The sequence below is a fragment of the Patiria miniata genome, unplaced genomic scaffold, assembly GCF_015706575.1.
Source record: "Patiria miniata isolate m_02_andy unplaced genomic scaffold, ASM1570657v1 HiC_scaffold_9, whole genome shotgun sequence".
NCBI classification, from domain to species: Eukaryota; Metazoa; Echinodermata; class Asteroidea; order Valvatida; family Asterinidae; genus Patiria; species Patiria miniata.
The window spans coordinates 4,695,620-4,718,629 of NW_024037076.1; the positions used below are offsets into that span (position 1 = coordinate 4,695,620).

Consider the following 23,010-nt stretch of genomic DNA (forward strand, 5'->3'; position numbering starts at 1 on the left):
ATGCAGCAATAGCTTAGCAAGCAGGCCGGGGTGCCACACACGATCAAAAGCACTGCTGAAAGAAGCAGGAAGAAGACCTGGTGTGAAGCTTTGGAACGGTTTTGCTGTAAACTTCATTGGGCATGGTAGATTTTTCACTGAATAATGATGAAAAGCATTCAGCTTTATCCTCTGCACTGATATAAGTTTGTCTGTTGGCCTTCAGGACAGGGATTTCAGTCTTGCCACCCTTTCCTGCTAGTCTGCGGGCTGTCCACCACCAGCGTTTGGAACTGGTTTGAAGTTCAGTTGTCATTTTTTCCCTGACTCTTGTGCTTTTGTGAAGCGATGGCTTTCCGAGACGTAGAGGTGTATTCGTTTTGAGCCTTGTTGTACCTGAGGCGAGATACAGGTGTTTGCAGGCCTTGTCACAGTCATCATTCCACCACTCAGGATGGTCAACAAATGAGTAGATAAGATAAAATATAAACTCAGATCTAGAGCTAGCTTTGTTCAGAGTGTAACACCTCTTGAAGAAGCAAATACAATTTGCGCCAGAGTCACCTAATGGAAGGAAAGGCTTGCCAATTAAGCTCCCATCAACAACCACAACGGCTTTAAATGCAACAGAGGATCTTCCACCTGGAGCTGACTCAAGTTGGACAGAATGGGAATGCATGACCAGACTGAGGACTGGTACAGAACGCTCGAAAGTGACCCTTCGCTAGTGGGGATATCAGGATATGAATGTTTTACTGAAGCACAGACTATGTAACATTTGCTAAAGCTGCCCTCAACTGGAGCAACCGTGCACAGCCGAAGACCTCGCAATGTACAATGATAGTGCTATTGCGTTCAGCTTTGGCTGAATTGTGTTTAGCCTATATGTGGACACGACAAGGAACAAGCGCAAGGTTATCAAGCAAGCTCACTGGATGTGTGCACTTGCGCATGTGGCGTACGCGGGTCAGTTGGACGATCATGAGTATTCGCTCACGTGAAACGTGTATTTGAAGCCGTTGGACATGTACAAGCAAAGAGTATTATAGCCTTGGTCAAGGCGTTCGTCATTATTCGTCTGTACTCGCGGCATATCCTCTCGCGCTATGCAGTACATGTCAAAATACGGCGCGAACAGCGACCTCATACGGCCACTATTTTATGCAAATCATTTGGATCCGATCGAACGCCTTGGTTCAATCATCTGTGTGAGGTTTTGGGGATGGTGCTCATTAATGCTAATAGCCTAGCTGACCTTAAAAGTCGTTATCGTATTGGTCGATCGTTGCGTGGAAACTTGCATAATAGTTAGCGAGCGGTGTAGCGAGACTTGACATGTCCTGTACATAATACGTACACACACGACGTGTGTCGCCGTATCTCAAAAACCGAATCAGTTGTCTAGAGCTAGGTCTGTCTGCGCCTATTGAAAATATGTGGGGACACGCTGACAATAGATGTAGCCGTAGCTCTGGAAGCCCGTTTCAGACACGGCCTGACATCACACACAGCACCAATGCAAGGATTTACCATATGTGATTGGACACTCCACATATACACTTATCTGTATTTGCATTCGAGTCGTGCGCCAGAAGTCCAGCGCAAAATGAAGAAAAACATAAGCTTTCGCCGACGATCGAACCAAGGCGTTCGGTCAGATGCAAATGGTTTGCATACAATAGTGGCCTCATGAGGTCGCAGTTCGTGCTGTATTTTTACATGCACTATGTATGCATTGTACGCGAGGATATGCTGCCGATTGATTACCGCGTACAGACGAATAACCACGAACGCCTTGACCAAGGCTAAAAATATTACAGATATCGCTGACACGACTGTATAACGACTAAACATCAAGTCTATAGCTCAGTAAAATTAATGTTATAAACAAAAAGGCTGATCCCTTTCGTAATACACATCAGTGTTGTAGTCGAGACCGGATAGTCCGAGACCGAGACCAAGACCGAGACCTGAAGATTCGAGACCGAGACCGAGACCGAGACCAGCCCCTTCAAGGCGGACCGAGACCGAGACCAATATGGTCCGAGACCGAGACCGAGACCGAGACCGCTGATAATAAATAACAATAGTCGAAATAAAAAAAACAAGACACGTTATTATAGTTGAAAAATGTCACGGTAACCTTTCTATTCACAAAGAATACAGACCAAAATTTTGACCAGTGGCAATGTTGACAAATTGATACATGACACCTTACTTGAGCAAAAAGTAGTTACACTTAAGAAATATGGGCTTTGGTATGTTGTCTGCACCCAATCTTGACGAAAGTAAAAAGTTGAAGGTAGATGTTTCATTTGTTATAGGAACTCGGATCCTAAACTCCACAGTCGCCCCCTTGATTTCTTCAGCTATGACTTCTAAGGGATATTTAAAGATGCAATTTTAATTTGACATTGCCTTTTTTTTCCCTAAAATAAATTTAGGACTTAACTTCTAACAAGACTTGTGTACTTGATTTTAAAAAATGGGAGCTAGAAAATGTTGAATTAATTTTTAAATTTTTGTCATAGAATGTGGACTTGTACATGTAGACCCACAAGTTGCGAGGTGGTAGCCAGAATGTGCCAGATATGGATTTTTAATTTTTTTCTGAACGGGATTTTTAATTTTTGAGGAATAATGGGGTACTTTAAAATGAGCAGCCAGAAAATGGGGTCTCATCATACACTCTCATGGCAAGAGTGAGTGGTAACTGGTAAGAGTGTGTGAGTTCAAAGCTGGAAAATCAGGTAGAAAATTTTACTTTTTCTTCAAAATACTGTCCCAAATGAAAAAGAACATTGTGTGGGGTCAAAAATATAACTAATTTGAAGCACCTCATTTATTATCAGAATACGAAATGCAAGTGATTACGCCCACAGGGGTGGGCTAAACTACACAATCCCCGAAAAGGGTTGACCCTTATTGCATAAATTGTTACAAGTTTATACTTTGCTTTATGTGGCCGACTCAACAGATAAATGCCGAACTTGTTCCAAATCGTTCAGGTGACTGGTACTGCTGCAGTTTAACATGTACTTTGGGGACTTTCCAACGTGCAGTCGAGTCCAAACCGACCGCGATATATAACAAGCTTGATCTACGGGCTAGCAAATGTTTTAGATAACAACGGTACTGAACGAAGTGAACGCAAAGTAATCGATCGAGCTGTAAAAGCTACATATTGCCGGTCTCGACCCGAGACCAGCCAAAATATCGAGACCAAAGGGGACCGAGACCGAGACCAAGACCGAGACCACAGCTTCCGAGACCGAGACCGAGACCGAGACCAGCAAAAAGTGGTCTCGAGACCGGTCTCGAGACCTACAACACTGATACACATTATTGTTTATTGAGAACTGGGATCTGCGTTTTGTTACCATCCACTTAATTATATAAAACTACCAGTGCTGGAATTCCTCCAAGTCCAAAATTATCTCCAGCATGGAATTGACCAGTTGTCCATATTATCTTCTGGTAATTATGAATGGCAAAAGACTGCGCACCATCGGTCACCAAAACACCCTGAAATGTATTGTACTGTGGAGAATGACAAAAAAATATGTATTATCAAAATTAATCGATAAACCTTTGACATCCTCACTATGGTAAACCAGTCCAATATGGTTGATCCTGAAGTGCACCTGTTTGACGAACTGATGAATCTGCCCACACGGCAGCAAAACCCATTTTGGAGAAAATCCTGTTAGAAGTTGGTGGATGTTACAAGTCGCGTTTTGGTATACATTTCTCCCCCTTAATTTTAAAACATATCATTTATGTGATTGGCCTTGTAGTAGTAAGTTATTAATCGCAACATCACCACTCTTAATGTGTGTTGCAAATAATGTTGTTCGTTTTTCAATTGCATGTTCGTTATTAAATGCGTTCCCACCCTATTTCTCCCGATACCGCACCATACAAGCTCTTACTAGAGCTACGTACCTTATTATTCTTATGGGATACTTATACAAGGAGAACAATCAGGCGCGGTTCTAGAGCTAATATTGGGGGGGGGGGGGGGGGGGGGGGGCTAGCGGGGTGGATCCAGATTTTTTTTTCAGGTAGGCGTGCTGAAACGTAGACCGGTTATTTTCTCCGGACACTTAGGCCTCCAAAAATCAATAGGAGGAGGGGGGGGGGGGGGGGGGGGGGGGGCTTGTGCCATATTTTCAAAGGGGAGCGCTGATAAAATCCTACAATCAGGCACACTACATGTATATTAACTAAAAGTGTACAAATGCACCCTTCTCATGACTATTTACATGTATGTAGGGGGAGACCGTTTGCATGTAAATGTACGTCACATTCTTACATTTTGCTAGTGCAATTTTTTTTTATGGACTTTTTTTTCCAGTCGGCCTTTGTAAAACGGTACCACATCAGAAGGGAAATTCTAAAGAAGATGGTTAAAGGGAGAATAATGCAAGTTCCCCATAAACCCCATCCGTAAAGTGTGGGTGTTGTGCCCTCGAGTAAGGTGCTTTACCTCAATTACTCCTCTCAACCAGGGTGTTAAAAATTAATGGGCACTGGCATTATTCAATGCTGGGACAGTAACAGACTCGGTGTGAAGGAGGTGTGGCGATCCTCCCTCCCCCCCCCCCCCCACCTCAACAGCAGCATTTCATGGACTGAAGTCTGACCCAATCTGTATTATAGGAAACTAATTACGTTTAACGTAACTCACAATATCTCCGGGATTATCGTATTTAGTTGTCCTAATAAAATCTACTTTGTGCCAGGTCGCCACCATCATCCAGGACGCTGAAAATTCCGACTGGCTCGTAAAAACCCGTCTGATGATTTCATCCGCATGACGGAACAACATAGCATTCCTTGTAGTGGTGTTGCGGAAAAAGTAACGATACTGTACGCTTCCATGGTAAAAGTCTGCTGTAATTGCGTCGGCCCAGTAGACAGCAATACTGGGAATGCCATTAGCTAGAGGAAATCTCAAAGGTGTGATGGAGGTTATTTTGTTGGTAAATGAGAGTAGTCCTTTGATATTCACCTTGAAGGAAAAACAAAAACCGAAAACATGTCATAAAATATAATTACATATAATTTACTTATGAAAACAGATGACAGTTTATCTGCATACAAAAGAAACAAACTTAGCACTTACAAAGATTGAGTTGAAATAACGGCCGAAGAAGGGAAACTCGACTGGAATAGGAATTTCGCCAGAACTGTCAAAATCGCCGTTATTAACTATATCGTCTCTTAGACCGAAAGGAAATAGGATTTCTGAAAGAAAACAGTTGAGTTTCTCATATAATTATATTAGAATAAACGAAGGGCACTTGGTGCAGCCCAATATTGTCATTTAAAGATAGCGTCCATCATAGGTAATTCGGGCGATTCACAATGCAGTGCGCCACCAAGAGTTTGCCATGGAGAGTTCATTTTTCCCCAGTGCATTGTGGGAGATGGTCGATGGCGCGGGACATTTGAAATTGTTAGTTTTTCCGTCCAGAAAGTTCGTAAGCATATCATTCGAGCATCTGTTTGCATGCCCTTTTCTTTTCGTTTTATCAATATGGAGTTTGTTTAAGGCAGCAGAACGCTTTGCCCCAATCTATATAACAAATTAGCTCAAGTTTTCTACTGACACTCGCTCATATGGGTCATGTTTTGTCGACCGTAAACTTGAAAAAACGAACTCTCCGTGGCAAACTCTTGGTGGCGCACTGCATTGTGAATCGCCCGAATTTGTGTATTATGTTCGTTTGAAGCAATACAGGTGCTCAAAATCTAAAGAAGGGTGCTGAACAACTAGTATATGAAAAATGCTGTAAACATTACAACATAAATATGCATGTCATAGATCATCGTGACTGACACACTGGCGGTCCAGAATTTAATCTAACCCAAAACACAATATGTGATCGTATAACTTGTAGTGTACTCCAAAAAGGCATTAGACCGTAAATGTCTTATGATTAATGGGGCACTAGGTCCTGAAATCCCCGAAAATTTCATGTTTTGGATTGTTTACTTATCCTATTTCAAACGGCCGGGATCCACCCGATCGCGATGTTCCCTAATACCGATGTTCCCCACTACCGATGTTCCCCCAAATCCTTAGGGTAGGGCTAGGGTTAGGGTTAGGGCTAGGGCTAGGGTTAGGGCTTCTAAGGTTAGGGTTAAGGTTATATTGGTAGGATTTCGGGGAACATTGGTATTGGGGAACATAGGTATGCACCCATTTCAAACATGTGGTTGAAAGGAAACCAACCTAATGTTTTAACGTTCCCGAAAAAAGAGGAAAAATCCCCGGTTGTTTACATCAGACACGACGGAGTACTAATACGTTTTTGTGTCGTTCGAATACAGTGTACGATATATACGTTGTGTGTCTCGGGAACAGCGGTTCTTCAACATCCGCAAAAGGCGAAAACTTTACGAATGAAATCACAACTAGCATCCAACCAGCAGGAATTTATAGGGTCGCAACTGAAAAGTGGGCCCCGAAATTCGTTTTTGCACGCATAATACAGGAATAACACAAAAAACGCCAAGTTTAATTTTAAAGGATAGTTGTGTTGATGTTTATATCCTGGTTTTAAATGTTCTTTCCGATTAACATAATCTCATTCAAAGCGCGTTTTGTAGCCTAATTGGTCTTTTCCAGGAACTAGTGTCCCTTTAAAATTGGTGCTACTTAGCTGCCAGTATTCCAGGTCGTTAGTGTAAAACTTCAGCAAACCAAGAGAAACAAGTTCAATTCACTTACTTGAGCAATCCAGGCCGAAGAATCCTAAGGAACATGAACACTGTTGAGGTGAACCCGAGCACGTGCACCCTTGAGGATTACCGTCACCTTCGCACTGAGCTCCATCTGAATTTGGTTGGAAAAATGAAAATTCATTTTTCGTATGTCTCGATGAGCTGATTTTGACAATTTTCTTGAAATTATGTATACTAGCTGACATTTTCTTTCACAAACAAATTTGAGTGGAAAATGATCTTGAACCCCGACTTTGCTTCTATGGATTAACCTTAAATCATTGCAAAATATGAACCAAAACCAGGCAACATATTACACACTATATCACCCATTCCGGCGAGAATCGCGTCACATTTCTACACAAGAATCACTTTCAGATGTATGGCAATTCAACACTCAGTTTATAACACTGATTTGGAACAATTAATGCAACAAAGGCATCGGTTAATTTAATTCAGTGGCGTATTTGCCTTCCCTGACTCTATTCAAAAGTTGCATTGATTAAAACCCCAATTCAGTCTGTCAAACAGCGTTATAAGTATGTGGCTCCTGTGACAAGAAGTGTGACTCGCGTGACATTGTAGCTTTTGGTGTTAACTAACATAACTATGACGTATAATGTAAATTTGATGAAACTCTTTTCTAATATCATTGTGAACCTTTCTGTCTGCCTCAGAAACAAACAAAAATACATAAAACTTGCATGTTGCATGTAGGGCCTGACAACAACTTGCACAAAAACGTAGAAGTAGAAATAGAAATATCAATCTGTTCTGACACTGGCTGGCTTCCAGAAATTCCCAAGGTTCAAATACACAAACAAAATATTAAATAGTCGGTTGTTTGTGTGTGTTGGTTGCATGCTGCTGGTTGCTGGTGTGCTGAGGTGTGTTGGATGTATGCTGTTTGATGAGTTGTGCCCAGATGTCGATGATGTGAAATCCGATGCCTTGAGTGACTGTGTTGTTTCGGTGAATTTCGATGGCTTCTCTGATGCGTCTTGGGTGCCAGTGGGTGACTGGAGCGATGATGCGGGCTTGGTACCACCGTCCCAGTGGATGCAATGCTATTGCTCGTGTGAGTGCTTGATGATGGCTGACTTGTCGATTTCTCCTTTCCTGCCGTGTGCTTGATATTCCTTGATTCTTGTCTTGAGGCCACGTCCTGTCTCTCCGATGTAAACCTTGCCGCATTCACAAGGTATACTGTAGACTCCTGCCTTGGTATGCGGGTCTTGTTTGTCCTTGTGTGTCTGTAGGTGAGCTTGTATCTTGTGTTGAGCTGTGTGGTAGACCTTGATGTTGGCTTGGATTAAGACACGTTGTAGCTTATGGGAGATGTGGCCGATGTAGGGTAGGGTTACGGTTGCCTTGAAATGAGGGCGCTGTTCTTTTGGGAATGCTGGCTTGGGCTTGTCGGTGCTGACGTTCTTGTACACGTTGAACTTGAGGGAAGCCTTGATGTGATGGAGCTCTTGTTGGAGATGGGCTTGGTCGCAGGTGATGTAGGCTCGGCGGAGTAGGGTGTTGCGGACTGCTGATTTGAAGCGTGGGTGGTGGAAGGATGGGTGTGTACGTAGCGGTCGGTGTGCGTGGGCTTGCGGAAAACTGTATAGGAGATGAACTCATCCGGTTCCCGGGTGACTTGGACATCGAGGAAGGCTGAGGTGTTGTTTTGCTCTTGTTCCATGGTGAACTTGATGAGGGGTTGCTGCTGGTTGATGTGGTCGAGGAATGGGTGGAGTTGTTCAGTGCCGTGTTGACACACTGCGAAAGTGTCATCCACATAGCGCAGCCATCTTGTTTAAAGTCTGTAGCCTCGATGGTGATACTCTCGAACTCTACTATGAACAAATCCGCCAGGACCGGGGATAGAGGAGATCCAAAGGCGGCCAAAGTGGATTGTTAATAGAACGGTTCCTCCACTGGAAACAGGTGGAGGAGACGTAGGTGTGGAGGATGTCGTAAATCTGTTCTGCGGATAGGTCGGTCCTGTCTAGTAGAGTAGGGTCGTGGTAGAGACGTTCTTTGGCGATGAGGCAGGCTTCTTTGGTGGGGCCGTTGGTGAAGAGGGAGACAACATCGAAGCTGACGAGGAAGTCCGTTGGCTTGAGCATTCAGTCATACCCAACTGTACACGCACAGCCATAAAACCTCCAGCATCATTCATATCTCATCACTCACCCTCCTGAGGACGGACAGAGCACACTGTCCGGAACGTCGATTTATACACTCAACCAACCGGTTATTTCAGAACCAGACTTTTTCCAAGAAGTGCCAAGAAGTGATATCTTTCCAAATGGTTTACCCGAAAATGTTATCTCATCTGCCGTGCAAGCTTCAAGTCATATATAAACAAAATTTTGTTAAAGTGAGACAGTAGTCTTCCATTGTTTTAGATTCAAATCTTCCTAGGTTTTGTGATTAAGTATTGGCTCCAAGAATCACATTATATCGTCACAAAGCTTTACAATGGGTGGCATAAGACATTGTGAGCCTACTGAAAGAAGAACGCGCCTTAGCTCTACCAATTCATTGTCAAACTCGTACAGTAAATTGAGATGGTTAACTGCCAAAACATACCTGGGATATGACAGGTGGTGGCAATCTCGCATGCCGTGGTATTCATGGTTGGAACTGCAAAAAGGAAAAAGAGGTGTGTTAAACTGAATCTCTTATTAAATCCGTACCGGACGGGTTTTGCACTCGTTCTTTGCTTATCAATAGCGATAGTTGCATTGTTGAGGCGCGCTCCTGCACAATTCTTTTTGGTTTTTACCTTCTCTCACTAACGTCTCAGTCATTTTGTTACGTTTTGTAGCAATGGGGGCACGGTCATTTTATGTTAATAAAACTGTCGGTGTAAATATTAATAAATTCAAACAAAACGGCAGTTCCAATTTGACACGGCCGTAGTCGCGCTCGCGCGGGGGCATCATTGCGTTGCATAATAATTTAGCGATGATGCTTGATCACCGCTGGTAGCGCGTATATTTACAACCGGCGCGCGAGCACGCGCTCGCTGATTGGTTCCCCGGGAAAGCCAAGGGGCGATTCTAAGCAAACAGAGACATGACCCCAAAAATGAAATTCATTCCTGAGCTTGTCTTTTTCTTTTAAGTTATTGTTAACACATGCATGGATCAGGATATAAACTTTAGCCAATCCTTCAGTATTTTCTGTGAAAAAAAAAATCAATTACTAAAGTTATTCTTTGGTTTAAAAAAAAATCAACTTTCAACTTTTCAAATTTTAAATGGTTGGTTCTTTTCACACAGAACTAGCCTTACTTAAACTATATCTTACTTCGATACTTTGACTTCAGATCTTCTCAAAACAATAAACACATTTTGGACCATGGCTCCTTGTATAGCAGTGTGGATGCAAGTTTGTTACATCGTTTTGGGTATGTAATGCGAGTAACCAAAACTAGATCAAGTTTTTCATATTGCAGCTAAATGAAATTGATTCTGTCATTGCCATTTCATATTTTCCTTCTTCCCTTAGTGACATATATTAAATTGATAAAAGAAATGAAAATGATACCAAGCATGATGTCATCAGGAGGTGTCAAAATTGAAATGCGAGTAACCGGTAATGTGAGTAACCAATGTATTGTGAGTAACCATATAACTTTCCATGATGATAACGAATAACAATTATGACTTTTGATTGCTGATTGACTGTTTACTTAAAAAGAAGAAATAATGTAAGCCCCTAGAAAATCTTAATTGATGCAGACTAGTATTTGTGGTACACATATCCGCACAGTATTAGAATCCATAGGGCCTATATCAAAAGTTGCTCATAATTTGCCCATAATCACGTTTTGTGCAATCAATTCAATGTTGATATACAGTTAGAGCAAGTTTAAAAAGTTAATGAGGGAATGTTATCAGTCGATTTGCATAACTGACATTTTTAGAGCCATTATATTGTCACGTACACATATCTTTCGACATGTTCAATAGGCCTGTGCTGGGCACCATCAAACTTGTCTAAAAGACAACCTTAAATTGAATTGTAATCTTCTTATTATGTTGACACTGAAAGAATGATTAATTGATTTAATTTTATAGCCTAGCCATTTGTTTTGTTTTGATAAAATGATTTAGATTGAATAAGACCAAATGAACTAATCAAATGGACCAAATTGTAATGCGAGTATCCGTAATGCGAGTAACCAAAATGCTTCTTTGGTTATCTTTTATTCCTTTGTTTGTTTGTTTGTTGGCTTTATTTTGGCTTCAGTCCATGAATTTAGGGTTATGCAACTCCTTGCAGTTAAAGTCTGATCCCAATATTTTGGAGGTAAAATTGTTATTTGACCCCAGCCAAATTGTCGAACAAACTGTACTGCGAGTAATCGTAATGCGGGTAACCAACTAAACCTTTCTCGCTGTATACTTTTGTCCCTGATTTGGATCTTCATTTTTATTAGCCATTTTGGTAAAGTACAGTGGTAGGTGTCCCGTAAATATATTAATTAGGTCATTACACTTTCAGTTTAAGCAGACAGGGGGATCAAAACAAAGCCAATTTTTGGTGTAATGCGTGTACCCGTTTTTTTTCTAAGAGTGCCACGATCTCGTCATAGTACAAGCACATTTGTTTTACCATCAGAGTGAAGCCTTGAATATAGGATATATGTATTCAGCATAAGAGAAAGCTAATCCAACTTTTGCTAAAAACGCTGCAATAGGAACATGAAAGGGCGCAAAAAAGGTGCAATTCATGTAACCGTGGAATCGCCCCTAGGAAAAATAAAGAAACAGTTAAACCGCTGATACGAAATGGCCAAGACGTTATAATGCTAGTAGGCCCGCTGGTCTCATTTTTGTGCCATTAGAGGGCGCACTCTGCACTATCTGCTATCGATCACTAGCGTTTGGAGCCATGATTACACCAAGGGTTGACAATGCCCCGAAGTTTTTAATCGTACGTAGTTGGAATGCTTGTTGAATGCTTCTGTGAATCGTTCCGAATATCAACGTTCAGAACAAAATGTCATTACTTATAAAAAAATGTACTGTACACACATTACTTAAGCCACAAATACAACATCGTGATTACAATCAATGAATTAAAGCTTGCATGCATGAATGAAAAATACTGAAGCTACACCAGGAAGTTGAAACGAAATCTGAAAGTAGGCATTTTATCTAAAGCCATGCAAAACGTTAACGAAATTTCGTTGTTTTGTTTTCAAAAATGGATCAATGCTCAGTGCATGCAGGCATTACTTTGCACGAATTGAAGCAAAGTTTGATTCGAAAACACTCCAGCAAAGGACGCCGCATTGATTAGAAGTATTTATCCGATGCCTGTTCTTAGAAAACACATACGCTCTACGGATGATTGGTCGATACGAAACAACCAGCGTCCTCTGATTCCGATGTTGGACCTTTCATCGATATTCACGATATCAGCGGTACGGGCTTCAGATATAAGGTAGAAATTGACGCCGTCACCTGCATCGAAGCCAACCTGCATGGGTAAGGTTTGAAAACACACAAAAAAAACCAATTATTACAAGTCCTTGGTAATTCTCAGTATTGTTTCAAAAGCTTCCTATACAAAGCAAGATGATTAGACGTTCATTACTTGGGTATTCATGTGGATCACCATAGGCCAACTGGTGCTCGTTTGGGTGCAATTAAACCATGGATCCTACACACCAGGATAAACGACTGTTCTGAGCTCTAGTTCAAAATGCACAGAGCATTAATACCCGTTGGCGCGTAAGAAAGCACACTTTTTTTGTGATCCGTGGACAGAACCTTAATACAGCGGTTATGTTTAAAACTCCTCAACTTTAAAAGTATATGAGTGATTTGAATGATTCTTGTACTAAAAAAGCTTATAAAATGGGCTTTTGTGTCCTAGATTGTGAAAGTGTTACATGCAGAACTTCACTAAAACAATGGTCCCGACATTTGGGTTTCGTTTTTTTTTTATTCACCCTGTATTCTTACCTGGTCTCGCTGCGCGTAGCTCCATTGAATATCTTCATAATTAAACATAGCAAATGAACGGGTGCCATCAGTCACCAAGACAGCTTGAAAGGTGTTCCTTGTGGGCTGTAAAAAAGACAAGGCGAGCCTGGTATAAAGGATGGTCCCAGAGGCCAGAGCGAACTTAATTCCATTCAATTGAATCGGAGTGGTTGAAAAATAGTTGTAGAACAAGCTGACATATATACCGGTATGATGGAGAGGAACATTCCACTCCCGGCCTTCGCGCGGAGACTTGACTTATTACCCATAAACGATGTATAATTATTTATTAAAAGTAAACGAAACAAGCAGCAGGGGCGGGGAAACCGGGGGGGGGGCCCTTAAATTCCCCCCCCCCAATTTTTTTTTCACAGGTCAACAAAAGTGCCCCTCTCGCGGTGATAAATGTGCCCCCTCGAGATGAAAACAAAACTGCCCGTCAAACGCACACGTATAAAGCATATGATCGCGCTACAAATAAAATTGTCTCTCCTCCTGTATATGGAAAGCTGCCCCTGAAAAACACAAGTACCCCCTAGAAATAACAAGATTGTGAATGTTCTCCCAGATGGAAAACTACCCCTCGGAAGTACACATGCCCGTCTTTCAATAATACATACTGCCCCTGTCGAGATGGACAATTTGTCACTCGAAAGCACTATTTTATCAGTGTGACGCTCGCAAAATTAAATTTGTGTCCCTCTCCTCATGGAAAACTCAAAACTGGCTCTATAATAGTGCTCCTCCTCGCGCAAATATAATTGTCACTGCGCTGGCCATCAAAAGCAAAAGTGCCCCTCTCGCGGTAAACAAAATGGTCTCGCTGCATAATATAGTCGAAATCATGGGCGGACGTATTAGGTTACTGCCGGGGCTGGAGGGTGTGCATGTGCGGTGTGCCAAAAGCCTAAGGGCGGATCCAAGGCCCCCCCCCCAAAGGAACCAATCCAATTTAAAACAAAAAAGTGACGTCACAAAAAAGGCAGCCATTACGTATACCACCATATTTTCTTAAAAACAAAATTAGAGCATTCTGGACCCACTTTTTAGGTTTTTTTTTTTGAGGGGGGGGGGGGATTCCCTCCCCCCCCCCCAAAAAAAATCCCCCCCAAAAAAATGCACTCTGGATCCGCCATTATGGATTAGGCCGGGCAGGGCAGGGTAGGGCAGGACAGGGCACAGGGCAGGCCACGGCAGGCCAGGCCAGGGCAGGCCAGGTCAGAACTGCAGTGGTAATATTGCAATGGGGAAAAAAAGGTGACACGACATGTACATGCACAGCTCTAACTTAGAATATTGCAATTATACAAAATACCAATCAAATGGACGCACGTATAACTGAAAGAAATTTACTCACTCCGGGCGTTTTAGATGGTACCTTATACCAGGTTGCAATCAACATGAAAGATGCTGAAAAGTTTGACTGACCGGAAAACACGTCTCCCACTATTTCATCCGCTTCACAGAAAAGCCTCTCATTTTCAGGTGTCCGAAGGAAATGACGATAGGTCACAAATCCAACTCGTTCAGTCGTTATATTGGAGAAGAAGGGCAGAATAAGATGTTTATTGCCACTCTGGGGAATGTTAACGAAAGGAATTTGGGCGCCATCGAAGGATATCGATCCATTGATGTTCACCTGTAAAAGGTAAATAGGTATAGAAACAAATGACAAGAAAATAGGTACATGGAAACATACGAGTGTACAAGCATAACATTGACCTGTGTGGACTTCCGAACAAAAGATGTCCGCATAAACCAAGTAGCAGCGACGTTGTGTGGACTTGCCCACGTCCACACAATGTTTTAATTCCCCTCTCTGGAAAACATGTATAGAGTCATATTTTGTGTTAGGTTCATTTGTTACAAACTGAAGAGAATACTACACGGAATCATAGAAAAACATGGGTTGGAAGAATTTTCACAGTGCGAGTAAAACTTACAGGTTTTTTTTATAACTACATGAAAACAACAAAATGCCCACAACTAGGTATTAAACGTAAATATGCGAGTGTAGATGCCTGAGTAGACGGGTGCGATCTACACTGAAACAGGGCGAGTAAAAAAAAAAGTCCCATTGGATCAGTTCTTGTCTCCCACAAAAACGGGAAAGGTTGACAAGGTTATTTTTCAGCCAACGATCGGTCTGGGTGTTGACCACGTTCACTAAAATTGTCACTGATATTCAGCCATTCATGAATAAGATACACATCTCTCTTTGAGACTACCCGAAAACACTGCCAACAATTGGTATTATTAAAACTAGTGCAGGGCCAGTTGAAAATGTGCCTGTTCGGGAGGGGCAAATTGCTTGATCGCTGGTACTGGTTGCTTGCAGCGTTTTCGAGAACTGCTCATGCAAACAACGCACACGATTCAATGATGTTGGTCACAGGTTGAACGCACACTCAAAGGTTGAAAGCACATTTCTTTTTACATGTGGACAGACAATTAAAAAGTAATGAGAAAGAAAAGAGTGATATTGTTCATTTGCCCATTGTTGAAAATGGAATAGCCCCCCCCCCCAGTGAAGTACCCATTGTTGATAATGGAATAGCCCCCAGTGAAAGTCAGCTAGCTCCATGCACACACTCACGTAGTGTTAATTGTGACGTCACACAACTCAGTGGCGCAATACGCACTTGCGCCTACACAAGCCAAACTGTTTATCTTTTATGAGGAAAATGGGGCCAATTTTCCGGGGTTTTTTTGCAGCTTTTTCGAGAACCGCTCGTCCAAACAACTATTAACTCGGCACTGCACATTCTGCTGTCCCGAGCAATACACCCGCCGATTTTCAACTTCAAACGGTGCCCGGTTCTGGAGATATTCGAAGGACAGACAGACAGCACGACAGACAGCACGACAGACCGACAGACAGACAGACAAACAAACAGACAGACACACAGAGATGCCTGGAATTATAGTAGAGATGTATGTCGTTTGATTTCACTTTAAAAGCATAAACAGGGAGAAAAGGGTAGTACAATGTAACTGTGAATCTGAGATAGACCGACTGTACGGTCGTTACCGAGGATAACATTAAACAAACTCACATATAATGAGCCGTGATTCTGGTCAAAGACTGCCATGTTGAAGGGGAGTGGGATTTCAACAGATGTGCCTTCATCGGTTGAAGCCAGGTAAACTGCGTCGGGCTCGGCAAAAGGAAATAGAATTTCTGAAACGGAAACTAGACTGTAAAAATAGCGCCCGAGAGTATGTATCAACCATAGAGCTATATTAAAGGGACACTAGGTCCTGGAACAGCCCAATTGGGCTACAAAACGCGCTTTGAACGAGATGATGATAATCGGAAATAACTTTTAAAAGTAGGATATAAACATCCACACAATTATCCTTTCAAAACTGGGCGTTTTTGTGTTATTCCTGTATTATGCGTGCGAGAACGAATTTCGGGGTCCACTTTTGCGACCCCATAAATTCGAGCTGTTTGAATGTTAGTTGTGATTGCATTCGTACGCGTAAAGTGTTCGCCTTTTGCGGACGTTGAAGAAACCACAATTTTTTGCATTGATTTCACTTTAAAAGCATAAACAGGGAGAAAAGGGTAGTACAATGTAACTGTGAATCTGAGATCCGCGCGCTGTTCCCGAGACACACAACGTGCATAGCGTACATGAGAACGACACGAAAAACGTATTCGTACTCCGTCATGTCCGATGTAAACTCAAGCGGGTTTTTTTTTGTCTTTTCTCGGGAACGGTAAGACATTAGGTTGGTTTCCTTTCAACCAGATGTTTGAAATAGGCTGAGTAAACAATCCAAAACATAACATTTTCGGGGAATTCAGGACCTAGTGCCCCTTTAATATAGCTCTATGGCATCAACACATTTCTAAACACATATCTTGTGTCTTGGCTTTTGACGATTAAATATGATAAATAGTGACAACTGAGGTATACCAAGTTTATTGTCCTCTTCCAAAGTATCAGACGTCAATATGATGTCCCTACATCTCAAAATTCTTTCAAGGGCACAAGGCGTTAACTTTATAGACTTGGGTCATGAAAATGTGACATTTACAAGAGTACATAAGCAAGTAAGCAAGTTAGTGTACCATGGCTACGCATGCTGCACGATCATCATGTTTTACTATACCTCATACATATTCATGATCGAGAGCCGAACGTTCACTGGTCAATTCACCATCACGTGCCAGATGTTATTCTTGCTGTTTACCAAACGCGCGCGCGAGGATTCACGCACATTGTAAATGCGCATGCGTAGTAGACTGTCGCATGGGTTACCCGTGCGACAGTCTACTACGCATGCGCTTTACAGAGCAATCGAGGAACTGTCGCACGGGTGCAGTACGCACGCGCGAACGTCGCACAGGAGAGATGCATGGTTGCACGGTTCGCGTAAATGTTAATTTACAGAGCTCAATGATGCCGTACTGGAAAAAATGTATAGACCGTGTAAAGATGTCTCCTGTACTAAAGAAAGTTGTACACATTGCAAACAACTGTATTTACAACTGTAGTAACTGTATTATATTGCAAACGAACCGAACTAGTAATTGAAGTTGAATCTTTTGGTGAGCTGTACAAGTTTCCCCAAATTTTGTTTTAGGTGCATAATAATAAAACAAAATTCGGCAACTGAATATGTATGAGGTATAGTAAAACAAATATAACATGGTTTATTTCGGGTGGACAGTCGATATTAGCTCCCCTCGGTATTGGAAGTTGACAAACTAGTTCCCTCGGCTTCGCCTCGGGAACTAGTTTGTCAACTTCCAATACCTCGGGGAGCGAATATCGACTGTCCACCCTCAAACCATGTTATATTTGTATAATAAAAACCCAGAGAAGAATTCCTATAAGCCCGTTAAGACCAGATTCTGCAGATGATAAGCGTCTTGACCCCTACACAATACATGGAATGAAGAGCCGTAATTTTCACCTTGATTTCGTACCCTGGTATTGTCCATTTCCTTGGGGGCTCCACCAAGCGGAGAGTTCCATAGATGGAATGCCGACATATACAATACTATACTACCACACGGACTCAAGACAGAACCGAACGAATGTGCTAAAAAACCGCTGTACATTTTGCCCCCAAACTGCGTCTGGTATTTGATCGTCCATGCGTGTTTGTAATCCAAGATGGCCCCAAAACAAGTCCGTGACGTCATCAAAGATCACCCTATACTTGGATCATTGCTGCTTTCCATTTTTATCAATGATTTGCCATCAGATGAACGTTCTAAATAGTCATGTAAGCAGACAGTACTGCATTTTTTACTCTAATAAAGATGGTAATTAATAAAAAATCAATTCAGACATTGAACGAATAGGCCTAAACAACCGGCTTAATTAAATCAAGCCATGGTGCAAACAGACTCTCTCTCAATACCCCCAAAACTTATTAAACACCTTGGTGTTTTATATATAGAATCGCATCTCAGGTGGTCAGATCAGATTAATCATCTATGTGTTTTTTCTATTTCTAAACGTTATGGTCTCCTTATCATAATCAAAAATGTCCCTCTCATTGATACGTTAAATCTCTTAGTTAAAACTTTAATATCCCCGCAGTCCGATTACGGTGATTTGATCTTGAACACTGCAGCAAAAACGCATATTAAACGTTTAGATAAACTTTTGAATATAGCAGGAAGAGTCACACTTAAAGTACCTCAAAGAACATCTGCCTCTCTTGTCAATGAGTTGCTTTGCTGGAAAACATTAAATTACCGAAAAAATTAAATACTTATACCAATAGTATGATGTTTAACTGGACCAGCACCTTCTTGTCTTGCTAGAACTGTTATCAAAGTATCGGATTGACATTCCCACCGTACACGATCTAACACTTCCGGAAACATTGTACCTCCTCATCCCAAGTCAGAATCTGGGAGAAAGACCTTCATACAGGGCGAGTCAAAAAATAAACGAAACCTAAATGTCGGGACCATTGTTTAAGTGAAGTTCTGCATGTAGCACTTTCAAAATCTAGGATTTGAAATCCCAATTTATAAGCTTTCTTTTAGTACCAGAATCATTCAAAGCACTCATTGGTACTTCTCAATTTACGGAATTTTATACGCAACTACCGTTTTAGAGTTCTGTCTACGGATTAAACAAAAAGTAAGTGTTTTTGTGGGGAAAACAAAAACAAATCACAACGAAAACAAATCAGGGATGTGTGTGAATTGTTTTCGTTTTGCTGAAAGAAAGGTGTTTGTTTTTACTCCCCCTGTATATTTAGAGGGGTGCAAGGGTTGATAAAACCGATTTATCAACAAACATGATGGATTTGTCATCGTACAACGTTGCTGTGAATCTTACAAATGATTAGTGCGCCCTCAATTGATTTTTTTTCTTTAAAAGGGGTTCATTATGCAGTCAGGTTCCACATCTGAGCTTAAAGATTTGCCAGTATGCAAATATCATTATATCAAGTCAGCTAATACTTGAATAACAAATACTTTAAAAAAAACCCGCAAATTGTTTTCGGTACGATGCTTTATTGGCCCTATTATATGAATGTGAATGTAGTGGCACGGCATATTAGGGACGATCCTTACTTTTCGTTCATGCTTAATATGTCACCGTTATTTTTGCGTCAATCTCAACATAAAGGGCTTGGCAATGATGGGATCTAAAACTGAGCTTGGAGCCTAACTACTGAAACTCTTTCGAACAACTTAACCCTCTCTTTCTCCACTGAGAAACAATGTTTGTTTCACTTTGAACCGTCAGAGTAGACCCTTACTTTCATTGCCACTTAATTCGAAGAAAAAAAACGTGGGATGTTGTATTCTTTGTTATATTTTCTAAGTGCAAACTGTATCATTAGATTCTACAGGGTGAGGGAAAAAACACAATTCACATGCATCCCTATGTGAATTGTTTCGTTCTGCAGAAATAACACTTAACTTTTTGTGATACATGGACAGAACCTTAAAACAGTGTTTGTGTTTATAATTCCGTAAATTAAAGTGATTTCAATGATTTTTATACTAACAGAAAGCTCATTGATTGGGCTTTCATATCCTAGATTTTGAAAGTGCTACATGCAAAACTTCTTTCCAAAATTGGTCCGGTCATTTAGGTTTAGTGGTTTTTTTTTTACTCACCCTGTATATTGGAAACGTATCATTCTTAGTTATTCACAATTTACCAGTTTGTCTCCAACACCACATGAGAAAAAAAGTGATGCCCACATGTATGAAACTTTCCTGTTAGAAAAAGCACTGTTTGTAATTTCTCTTCATAAATGAAATTGATCTTACCATGAGGTGATGAGCAGTCCATTGGTCCTTCGGTCGTACACACTGGAGATTATGCATAGAAGATGGAGAAAATACAATCTTAATATACATAATGGCACACAAGACAAGTACAAGTCAATCTTTTAGCATGACACAAAATTACGAAAATATTTTTTGAAGAAGCAAACATGATACGTCCATCGCGAGAGTGATGAACTTCAATAATACCCTGGCTTGTCTACCGTAACGTCTTCCTTCGTTAAAGCTCTGTAATTTTGTATGTTTCATGTACAGTCAATGACCGGTTCCGCAATTTGACCGGTTCCGCAATTTCGGAAAACTATCTAGGACTTAAACTTTGGTACCGATGGAAAGGTTATTCAATCTACTTTTCAAAAATGGTTTTGGTTTTAGGATACTCACTCACATTTAAAAATAAATCCCCTACGACCGTCACTTGCCGTTAACGAACTGCCGAAATGGAACGCGCACGGAAGCGTGATTTCATGTTTGTCGGCCTGCTACACGATTGTTCAGGGGAATTAAATCATGGCGATAGATGCAACTTGTTCGGAAATAATTCATTATTCCACCATATAAATATAAGATTTGAAGTCTTTGAATTTTTTTCTATACCCATCAGAGTAACCGCTGGTCGTTTGGCCGGTTCCGCAAACGCATTCATACTGCCTATCAAGTGTCATAGGAATTAAAAATGATCCTGGAGAAAATATTAATTCAAATTCATAAATAGCTAGTCTGTGCTTATGTGAGAAAAAAAACAACCAACTGGAGCAATTCGGTACAAGGTTTGTGTCTGGTTCTATCAAAAGTCAGAGTGTGTCTAAATAAGAATAAGACAACAACAAAAAAGAAAAATATAAGTGATTGCAAGATGATTGACAGAATGCACAAAAAGCAAGAAAGTCATATAATTGGATTGAAGCAAGTCAAATAATTATAACGTAAAAAAAGATCCAACGAACCATAACAACTTCATGGAGTTACATTTTATAAATTTGGACGCATGATAATGTGCAGACCTTGGCTCATGCACAGGGAAATATAATCCACATCTTTTCTTGGCTGGTTTGGGGGCAAAAACGATCTAGATTTGGCCAGTAAACGAGGAATAATTTCAGTCCAGTCTCGCAGAGGGCGCTGTTTGCGAAACCGGAAAACGTTTGCGGAACCGGTCAAAGCACTAACCTCTACAAAATGTCCTAACAAATTTCTCTTTTAAACGATCGCAGAAAACTATTCATATCATGAAGTAGGTGAGTAATTTGCGCATAATTATAGATAGGTAGCTTCCTGTGAAAGCGCGTTTTTTTCGCCACAAGACGCTTCAGACGATTTGCGATTGCGGAACCGGTCAAACGACTGTACTATTAATTTTAGCTTGAAAATATATGAATGAATCAATTGATAGGCATCGGTAAATTATTTAATAAAAAAAACGGATTCTATCCGAAAGGGATAATCGGATGATGGGTCTACGTTTGCACCAAGTAATGATGTCGATCAGATTTACGAAAGTGTGCTGGTGTAAGAAAAAAACGGGTACTAATACTATGGAGAAAAGGCTGAAAAAGAAGACCAAAAATCACGAGGTCTATGTTTGTTCAATGATTTGGTCTTTTCCGCATAATAATTTTTTTCACGAGTCTCTATGCGGTCAGGTAAATGAATCAATTTCACCTCAATTTCACCTCCCAATGCAGCGATGTATAAACAAGTCCTGTTTATTTCGTCACGATTTACTATGTTTTGTCTGCTGCCACCAACGACGACTTCAGTGATCTGAACTCCGACACGGGAATCACTGAGCCGGCTATATTTATTGTGTAAAGTTGCCAGATCGAGGCTCTGCATGCCCATGGCGGAAGTATGAAAAGAGCGAATAGCACAGTTGTGTCCCGAAGAGTGACGCCATCATGACGTCATCATGGGTCATGTGACATAACGTTAAAGTTTTCTACATTTAATATTTAAAAATCAATATAAAATCAAGCATAGGAAACCTGAACGTGATTTTGGCAGGAATTGATATAATAATCCAGGGTCTTCATTTTATCTTGTGTGCGTAAAATCACGTGACCCTTCCTTTCGGTCCAAACCGGAAGTGGCTAATTATTTAAAAATGGAACAAGATGTGAACTTGCTTTTAACAATGTTAGTCTGTGGCTAGGTTGTACTTCACCAAAAAAATAACCGGTGACGTCATAAAATGTTAGAGCGCCCTCTAGCGTCAGGTTGAAAAATGTTGAAAATGAATTTTCAGTTGATGTGTGTGGCGAAGTTTGCAGCCATGCTTGAAAAGGAATATATATGATGATATTTATTCAAACAAGATCTGTGTGTGAAAAAAAATTGATGACGTCATCAGACCGGAAGTTACTATGAAAATATCTTTAAACTTAAAAAAAATCCTCAAAATTCAATAGCAAGAAATATAATCTAGATTGTTGCTTCAAGTTAAAACAAATAGTTCCACTGGAAACGGATGAATTTCTGTTCATAAAAAATATTAACAACTCGACTAGCCAATAAAATAGTTCTGACTCAACAAACGATTTAGCTCTGTAATTGCAGTGTTATTTGTTACAGGGAATGGCAAATAGTGAGGTACCTTAGTGAAAAAATCGTGACACAGTGGACAAAAGCACAATTTTTTCACAAAAGCATCTCCTGGGTATACCTTTTCGAAAAAAAGACGGACGCAAAAAATTGGATGATGGGAAGGGCATGAATGACGTCATTGTGACATCATCAGCTAATTATTACATGAAAAAATATAAATTGATAATAATCTTCAGAACTACAAGCATTACAACAACACATTTGGTATCAAATTAAAGGGGACAGCACGCTCTTTCATTTGTGTGGTACGTCATGGGGATGGAATATAGTTAAGGGTGATTTTGTGGGTCAAAAAAACCTATTTTGGTCAAAAGACATGTTTTTTAAGGCTAAAATCATGGATTTTGGGTAGTCACATTGACACTTTGTTTTAACATGCAAACAGTATGTGGTATTTTGAGATGTTGTTTTTAAGTT

The 23,010-nt window shown here is 40.8% G+C and overlaps 1 protein-coding gene across 5 annotated transcripts in view; it reads right to left on the reverse strand.

Annotated features, from left to right (window-relative positions):
* Nucleotides 1-23,010, reverse strand: part of LOC119720051 — a 57,667-nt gene that overhangs the window by 15,137 nt on the left and 19,520 nt on the right. Inside the window, exons 2-11 of one of the 5 annotated variants that reach the window (XM_038189564.1) lie at nucleotides 19,972-20,013; nucleotides 15,764-15,888; nucleotides 14,065-14,346; nucleotides 12,687-12,791; nucleotides 12,057-12,198; nucleotides 9,295-9,348; nucleotides 6,719-6,823; nucleotides 5,108-5,229; nucleotides 4,715-4,993; nucleotides 3,385-3,519 (exon numbers count right to left, since the gene is read on the reverse strand). In XM_038189564.1, coding sequence (XP_038045492.1) covers nucleotides 3,385-3,519; nucleotides 4,715-4,993; nucleotides 5,108-5,229; nucleotides 6,719-6,823; nucleotides 9,295-9,348; nucleotides 12,057-12,198; nucleotides 12,687-12,791; nucleotides 14,065-14,346; nucleotides 15,764-15,888; nucleotides 19,972-19,993 — 1,371 coding nt within the window. In that variant the 5' untranslated portion in view covers nucleotides 19,994-20,013. Of the gene's footprint in view, nucleotides 1-3,384; nucleotides 3,520-4,669; nucleotides 4,994-5,107; nucleotides 5,230-6,718; nucleotides 6,824-9,294; nucleotides 9,349-12,056; nucleotides 12,199-12,686; nucleotides 12,792-14,064; nucleotides 14,347-15,763; nucleotides 15,889-19,971; nucleotides 20,014-23,010 lie in introns of those variants that run through there. The other 4 variants (XM_038189563.1, XM_038189565.1, XM_038189566.1 and 1 more) reach the window with 4 other exon arrangements.